This window comes from Vicia villosa, unplaced genomic scaffold, assembly GCF_029867415.1.
Source record: "Vicia villosa cultivar HV-30 ecotype Madison, WI unplaced genomic scaffold, Vvil1.0 ctg.000992F_1_1, whole genome shotgun sequence".
Lineage (NCBI taxonomy): Eukaryota > Viridiplantae > Streptophyta > Magnoliopsida > Fabales > Fabaceae > Vicia > Vicia villosa.
This window is the reverse complement of record NW_026705445.1, coordinates 300,355-308,797: the sequence shown is the minus strand read 5'-3', so window position 1 is coordinate 308,797 and position 8,443 is coordinate 300,355. Positions and strand designations below refer to the sequence as shown.

The 8,443-nt window shown below is 37.9% G+C and overlaps 3 protein-coding genes across 3 annotated transcripts; 1 reads left to right on the top strand and 2 right to left on the bottom strand.

Annotated features, from left to right (window-relative positions):
* Window positions 1–772: 772 nt before the first annotated feature.
* Window positions 773–2,189, bottom strand: LOC131632722 (uncharacterized). The gene is made up of 2 exons (XM_058903452.1): window positions 1,688–2,189; window positions 773–1,605 (listed from the first exon to the last, which is right to left on the bottom strand). The coding sequence occupies exons 1-2, from the start codon at window positions 2,187–2,189 to the stop codon at window positions 773–775; spliced, it is 1,335 nt and encodes a 444-aa protein (XP_058759435.1).
* An 81-nt stretch (window positions 2,190–2,270) lies between these two features.
* LOC131632721 (uncharacterized) lies at window positions 2,271–3,308 on the bottom strand. The gene has a single exon (XM_058903451.1). It carries the CDS (start codon window positions 3,306–3,308, stop codon window positions 2,271–2,273), a length of 1,038 nt encoding a protein of 345 aa, XP_058759434.1.
* A 3,797-nt stretch (window positions 3,309–7,105) lies between these two features.
* On the top strand, window positions 7,106–7,969 carry LOC131632720 (protein MAIN-LIKE 2-like). The gene is made up of 2 exons (XM_058903450.1): window positions 7,106–7,168; window positions 7,256–7,969. The coding sequence occupies exons 1-2, from the start codon at window positions 7,106–7,108 to the stop codon at window positions 7,967–7,969; spliced, it is 777 nt and encodes a 258-aa protein (XP_058759433.1).
* Window positions 7,970–8,443: the final 474 nt, after the last annotated feature.

Here is an 8,443-nt window from a genome sequence, read left to right as displayed (position 1 = left end):
ATAAAATATAATAAAAAAATAAAAAAAATGCTATTTTAATTATTAAAAATATGAGTAAGTTACGGGTTGGACGAACATGTGTAGGTTCGGCCAATAGATGGACGAGCATGTGTAGGTTCGGCCAATAGATGGACGAGGACATATATTTTATTATTATTTTTTTGCCTATAAATAAGATTGTACAGCCACATTTCCACTCACACCAGTTACAATTGAAGGTTTAGTGTTACTATTGGAGATGTCTTCTGAACCCCTTCCAACGTTTCCACCTATGAAGAGAGATGCAACATTATTTTTTTCAGCAACAAAGCCTCCGTTGAAGATCAAACTATGGAACACCCAAACTTTCGAGCATCTACAGAGGCACTTGATCGGATGGTTAGACGGAAACATTCTCGAGGGTGAAAAGATAAGGAAAATTGAAAGGCAGGTCACGGAGAAAGGCCAAAATGGAGTAGTAACTCGTTCTTGGAGAGCCGTGAAAAATGACGCTGGTGTCCTTATAATGATGCTAGGACCACATGATATTGTGTTGATGGTTGTAATCTCTTAGAATATGTTTTATTTGTTTCCTGTAATGTCGTTTTAATTGTTTCCTGTGTGGTTGTTTTATTTGTGACTGTCTTTATTTCGATGTCATTGAATGTTGTTTTAGTAATGTGAAATGTTGTTTTAGTTATGTTTAATGTGAAATGTTGTTTTAGTCATTGATGGTTGCAAACTCAATTAAAAAGACATTATATTACATTCATAAAGCTAGTTGAAGTAAACATTAACGAGGCCTATTGGACGGGCCTGCTACATTTGGACATTTACTTCGGATATGGCCTACTTCACGGCATATCCCACACATTCTCGTTTCCTTTTCCACGTCGTCCATTTCGGTTCGAATCCGAGTACTATTTGGGCGACCTCTTTTTTTTCTACGCATAGTTTCGTCATGACAAAGAGTAGCTCCTCTATATTGCGGCCAATTATCTTGATGTGGGAGGATTTGGAAGCTTTGTTGGTAGACTTTAAAAACATGCTGAATCTTGAACACGTCGGGTATGTGAATGGTGTAGTCTTGGCGTATACTTTCACATGCTGCAATCACATGTGAGCAAGGCAAATGGAACGCTTGAAATTTTCCGCAATCACATGTTCTTTTTCGCAGATCAACACCGTAAGTACCAGTTGGTCGACCATCGTTGCGGTTTATTCTTTCGGCCACCATAAAATAGAACCTCTCCCGGTCAAACTGATAAACATTATGAATGCTTGCTTTGTTGACTTCTTCAGTCATCCTCTTGATACACTTGTCTGTAAAAGTTTGGCCTGATGTCAACCTCTTTGTCCATTCATGTCCGCGTTGACCAAATAATGCTCCCATCCGAAAATATGTGGCCGAAAACAAAGACGCTATTGGAAGGTTTCTGATTGCCTTTAGCACAGAGTTCATTGCTTCTGCAAGGTTAGTCGTCATGTGTCCCCATCGTTGCCCTCTATCAAACGCCCTTGCCCATTTCTCCCTAGGGATATTTTCAATCCACTCCAAAGCATCTCTATTTGTCTGACGAATTTCGGTTCTATAGTAGTTGTATGTTGACTCCGTCAATGCATATCCTGTTACAAATAATAAACATGTCAAGAAACCGACAAAGATCATTTGACAAATGTACTTCATAAAGATCAATTAGACTATTACCCATGTTGACGAGTTTTTTACGTAGTTCCTTGTCTCTAATCGCACGCATAAAATTTTGCGCGATATGCCTAATGCAATATACATGTGAAGACGGAGGATTTTGCCATCCATTTGCAGGATCATCATAGGCACTTTTAATCGATGGATGTCTGTCTGATATTAGGCATAGATTGGGTTGGGGTGTCACGTGGCTTCTTAGATTGCGAAGGAAAAAACTCCAAGCATCCTTGGTTTCACCCTCGACAATAGCGAAAGCAATTGGAAAAATGTTACCATTCCCATCCTGCGCCACAGCCATCAACAATGTCCCTTTGTACCTTCCATACAACCATGTTCCGTCGACTTGAACAATTGGCTTGCAATAAGCAAAACCATGGATGCATGGTTGAAAAGCCCAAAATAGACGATGGAATATCATCTTATCACCCAACTGGCTTCCTTCGTTTGAAAATGCAGGTAACGTTTCCAAGTCTATTATCATTCCAGGCAGATATGTTTTCATTACCAATAACCATTGTGGAAGGTCATTGTAAGATGTCTCCCAGTTTCCATACAAGGATTCTATGGCCTTTACCTTTGCAATTCACGCTTTCCTGTAAGATATATTATAACCATACTTTCCTGTTACATGAGAAATTATGAGCTTTACCTTAATTGATGGGTCGGTGTTAACCAGATCTCTGATGCAGTGAGAGACAATATCTGAGGTAAGTTGTCTATGGTCTTGCGACATTGAAGTGGTTGTGCAGACATGTGGTCCACTCAACTTACCTATCGTCCACTTAGAATTCTTCTTGCGAACTGATGCTCTACATTTGAATTGGCAAGTTGGATTCGTGCATTTGATGACATATCTGTTCTTATCAGATTTGTATACCCAATAATCAAGATTATTGGTGATATGCCAATGTTGTATAACAGCAACGCACTCCTCCTTGTCTTCAAACTCCATTCCCTCATATAAATCAACATCACTATAGTTTGTTTTGTGCGAACCAAATATTGATTCAGACTGTGCCTCTTCTAAACAGATATTTCGCATGTGATCCGGTGGGGCGTACATGCTAATCGGCCGTGCAATTGTAGGCTGCGACGGCTCAACAATATCAGGGTCATTGTCATCACCAAAAAGATCTTCATATTGCACTTCTTGTATTTCATCTTCACTGTACTCGTCCACTTGTTCGTTGGGAATAAATGGTTCGTTGTTTTGTGTTGGCTCTTCATCAGTGGGTTGGCTCATACCATATTGATGCGAATGTGACTCTTGCGATTGGTTAATGAGAGGACTAACAATATGAACATATAGCTCGATATCGTCAAGAGAAGCAAACGAATTGTGACATTCGAACATCACTTTAACGCCACCGTCGTCCTCTACTGGTTTCATGACGTAAAAAATGATACTGTTGTCTCCATTAAACAACGGAAGTCGATAAATAATTTCACTTACAGGAAGTTGCAATTTTGTTTCGATCCGTTCCTTCAAATGCATAAAATCAGCTCTACAATGCACTTTGAAACGTTTTGTTTCGGTATTGCTAAACGAAAAACCGTTGGTTAGATCGTTACTGATAACACCATTGTAATGCACTGAACAAATAATGTTTCTCTGAGCCATTCAGTTTTTATATAATGTTTCTCTGAACAAATAATTTTTCTCTGTGTTTGAATGTCTGTTGCTATATCTGTTTCAGTCAAAGTGGTATTTAAACTGTGCCAACCAAAAAATGGACATGTAGGGAGTCCGTCCAGTCAACGGACGAAACACGTTTCAGTCTGTAGCGGGGAAAAGAACGAAAAACCCAAAGTTTTGTTTTTAAAACAAGGAAGAGAACTCAGGTTCGGGTGTTGATTATATGAGGGGAAGGTTTTAAGCACCCCTCATATCTGTGGTACTCCACAGGAACCTTTTTGAAAATCTGTGTCGTGTGTGCTAAAAAAAGGGTTTGTTTTATTTTTAAAATAAGCTCGGCAAAGCGTTAAGCTTTGTGCCTACATACCTCCTCGGTGCAATGGAGAAGTCAGAGCTAATGTAGTTCCGCTTAAAGGGAAAAACGTTTTAAAAACGAATAAACACTTTATCGTCGTTGGAGAGAAATACTCAGCCATTGATCTTGAGCATGAGAACGAATGAGTTCTTTGCATCGCAAATGAAAGAAGGGCTCCAACTCGGATAAAATCAACAAGTATGCCACTAGCTCTCTCACGCGTAAAAGATCTCATTATATCAATCAATTTCAAAATCGTGGGGTATAACCACTCGTTTCGACGATTAATAGTGTCTAAACTTTTAAAGAAAAGGCCACTAAGGGCAAAAGATATTTTTAGAGAAAAAAGGTTTTGAAAAGATTTGCAAACATAAGAATATTTTGAAAAAGGGAGAAGATTTTGAAAATTTAAGAAGTGGGAGGAGATGAAGAGGCTATCCTATTGCGTAAAATAAAAGCTAAGGAAAAGAACGGTCTAACCGAAGAAGAAGCCAACACTTGACATTGTGAGTCAAGGTAGATTTCCCATCCTTTGGAATATCGATACTAAACCAACATTATCACTTGGGGATCCAGATGAACTTATTGTCTTAGCACCACTTTGCATTAAGCACATTAAAATTCTGACAAAAATCGGGCAGAGTAACAGCTGTTTTCAGGTAAAATCCTTATCTCAATGCCTTGGAATTAACCATCAAGGGCTTTCAAGGAAATACCTGCACACATAAACAGACAACAATCCAATGCCAGACAGACAGAACAATCACAGAGTAATAACAGAATGAGAGTCCAGAGATCCTAAGTCCATAAGTCCGAATCTCCAAAATGCTAGGGATAGTAACCAATAGTCCAAAAGAGAGCCTTAGGTGTTTTTTAGATTTTTGTTATTTATTAGTGTTTTAGCGTAAAAATAAAGTATGGTCCAAGTGGACAAAAGAAAAATAGCGGAAGCATAAACATATCGTCCAAATGGACAAAGAGAAAATAGCGGAATATAAATGTCCAAATGGACAAAGGAAAAATAGCGGAATGTAAATATGATGAAATGATAAAATAAAGCAATAAAGCGAGAAATATAAAGAACGGTATAGTAAAGTGCGGAAATTAAAGTCAATTGTTAGATGTTAAAGATAACCATCTTGAAACTTGTCAAGTATGTTATCAAAGTTAGTAGTAAAGATCGATGGTGAGTGAAGGATGTTCTCGGATTTAAATTCAATGGACATTTATCAGAAGCTTGATAAAATCATAGCGACTACACGATAAACCTCCATAAGTCTTAAATCAACCGCATACAATTCTCTTCCATATTTGATCTTTTTGTTCGGGACACGAAATATTGCGCTATGTTAAGCAGATCGCCAAGTGATTTATGTAGAAATCACCCTACAACGAGGCCGGTCAAAACTTTATGTGCTAATGCATGCGAGAGAAATGATATGTAGATCATTCTCCGAAAGCAATACCGCACCAAAAGAAAATAGGTAACGATCCAGTCTTTGCTAAGAATCCATAGGAATTCTCAAAGTGTTAAGACTTTCATCGATCAAAAGAAAAAAAAAGGAGAAGAAGAAGATAAAATGCATAAAGTAAAATCAACTCACACTATCATTAATATCATTCATCTAATATTATGGATTTGGTCCTTTCAAACCTATCAACATCCTAGATCCAATGATATTAATGAAGTGAAGGAAGAAGAATAAAATTCACAAAAAGATAATCAACTCACACTATCATTAATATCATTCATCTAATATTATGGATTAGGTCATTTCAAACCTATCAACATCCTAGATCCAATGATATTAATGAAGTGGAGGAAGAAGGAAGCCAAAACAAGCATAAAAAAGGCAAAAAACCACATTCTGCCAGCAGGAAATCGATTTCATGCAGGGTAAATTTCAGCAAAAACATCATTTAAAGGAATGAAACTTGATTTGAACAAATATACAAACAGCTTATGATCACACATCAACTTGAGCACGAAATTTCCATCACAAAACCAGCAAATATCATCAATATAGCATCAAAGATGCATTGAACACAAGCAATAAAGATCTACATCATGGATCTAGCAAATTACCACTTCTTGAACAAAAGTCTTGGAGTAGCTTCAAGAGCAAGCACAAAGTGTATAGATCCTTCAAATTTTGAGATGAACAACCAAAGAAAAGAGAGAAATGTAGGAGGTTTAGTTCAAAATTAGCAAGATTCAATGTGAATCTCACTAATCTTATGAAAATGAACTTTGGGTGAGGGTTTTGGAAAGGGTGAGAAATGAATTTGCAAGCAATTTTTTGGCTCTCCAAGCTTGAGAAATGAGAGAGTAGTGGCCTCTATTTATAGGATGAGAGCAAGAGTAGTGGCAATTTGGTCATTTGCTCTTAGTTAATTAACTTGTGTTTAATTGGTGATTAAAGTGGCATTTAAATGGTAAAAAATGGTAAAATGAGGTTAAAATGGAATTAATTAAGGGAATTATTTTGGTGAGGTGGAAAATTGGTAAAATGACAAAAATGGTCAAAGAAAATAGGTGCCAAAATCAAATCAAGCTTCCCTCTCTATTTTTTTGAATTTCGCCTTAAGGAAATCGATTTCCCCCAGGAGTGAAATCGATTTCACTCTGTTCCAGAAGAGAATTTGGCGCAAAATACACTAGGGAAATCGATTTGCCCAGGAGGGAAATCGATTTCATGCTGTCCAGAATGTGATTTTGTTGAAAATTGCTGTAGGGAAATCGATTTACCCAAGAGGGAAATCGATTTCATCAGTCCAAAATGTGGAAAATGCCTTGTTTATTGCATGTCTTGGCTTGGTACCTACAAAACAAAAGCCTACAAAGAAACAAAGCAATATTTTTGGTATTTGGGTTAGTATAATATGCATACAAGATAAACAATCATTGGTGCTTGACGGTCCCTCTTATTGATGAGGTGAGTGCAACACCACAAACAAAACTTCTAAGTGAAGCTCTTGATTAATGATTGGGATATGAATGATATATGATCTTAGGGTCAAAAATTGGGGTATGACACAGTCCAACCAGGGGCTGTCCGAACCACAAGGTTGTCCGTCCAAGGGTTGGCCGGACCCAAACATGCTTGGTTCGCGTGCGTTCAAGGGTGGGACGGACCACAAGGGGGCACAATTTTCGTTGCATGCATGCATGCAATTGTCCAATCAAGCAGTGTGCAATCCCATCACATAGTAGAAGCATGCAAGAGATTGTAATAAAGTTGGATAATAGAATGCCCCTTCTTTGCATGCATTACACTTGTTAGTCCAATGGTTTATACAATGCATTCACTTTGACTATAAATTCAACCTCTCATTATCACTCCAAACTCATCACATCTTCCAAATTCTAAAGTTGCATATTCATATGAAACACACAATTTGTTTACCACTACCACAATCACACAACATGTTTGGTTTGCTTGCTTTGGGAGATAATCATAGAGGAACAAGGAAGAACGTGGCTGCATACGTACGTTTTCTTACTAGTATTTCTTATACGTAAGTTTCACATTTTATTATTTTTGTATACTAACAAAATGATATATTTTTTGTATAGGATGAGTCTAAAAGGTTTAGACTACATAATCATCTATTTGATAGGGAGCCAAGTGAGGCTATCAAGCCTTACTTGGAAAGAGCCGGTTTTGGACGTGTCGCCAAAAATAACTTTAGAAGTGTTGATTCTAAACTTGTAATTGCGATGCTTGAGAGGTGGAGGCCCGAGACACACATGTTTCATTTGCCAACCGGTGAATGTACAATCACACTAGAGGATATAAATATGTTGTTTGGCCTCCGCATAGATGGGAGGGCTGTAGTAGGTGAAACCGAAGGACCTGATTATGCATGTATCGATGCTTTAGGCATAGAACCTTTTAGTGATAGGGTGAAGGGTGCGGTAAAATTGAGATGGATCCACGACGAGTTGATTGAGTTAGAACAACATTCTCAACAAACCGAGGAGGAAAATATACTGCATGCAAAATTATATATCTTAAGTATCATTGCAGTTTTATTTCCTAACAAATCTCATAATGTGTTGCATTCTTCTTGGTTCAAATTTGTCAAAGATTTTGATGAATGTGGCAAATATAGTTGGGGGTCTGCGTGTTTGGCTTACCTTTACAGGGAGCTGTGCAAAGCATGTCGTGTAGGATGCATGAGTGTTGCAGGCTGCACACTCCTTCTCGCTGTGTGGGCCTACTATCGCATTCCACGACTTGCTCCAAGGAGTGAAATTGCTCCACCCTATCCATACGCCATTAGGTAAATTCTTTATTCTATATATTTATTTTTCCACTAAATTAACGCATATTTCTAATTGAACTTTTTAAATATGCAAGATTTGCACAACGAGGTATGGAGTATTTCTCATCTCCAAATGCTTATCTTGATGGATATCGTTTCATTTTGGATCACATGGTCCAAGGAGATGTAAGTTTTTTCCAAGCCATATATTAAATCTTTCATCTACGTGAATACGACTCTTATATTTATTTATGTCTTACAGTTTTTGTGGAGGCCTTACGAAAAATATCCTCGTGGCACTCAACGAGAAGCTCGAGCGTGGAGTGCAACTACATATATTATTTGTTTTCATATTGTGGAAATGCATCACGCCGACAGGGTTAGGCTTCAATTTGGGTTTACTCAAAACATCCCTCAACCCCCGAGGTGTCTTGGAGATCACCACACCATAACGAAGAACGATGGCAAGGATTGTGCTTATCGAGATTTGAACATT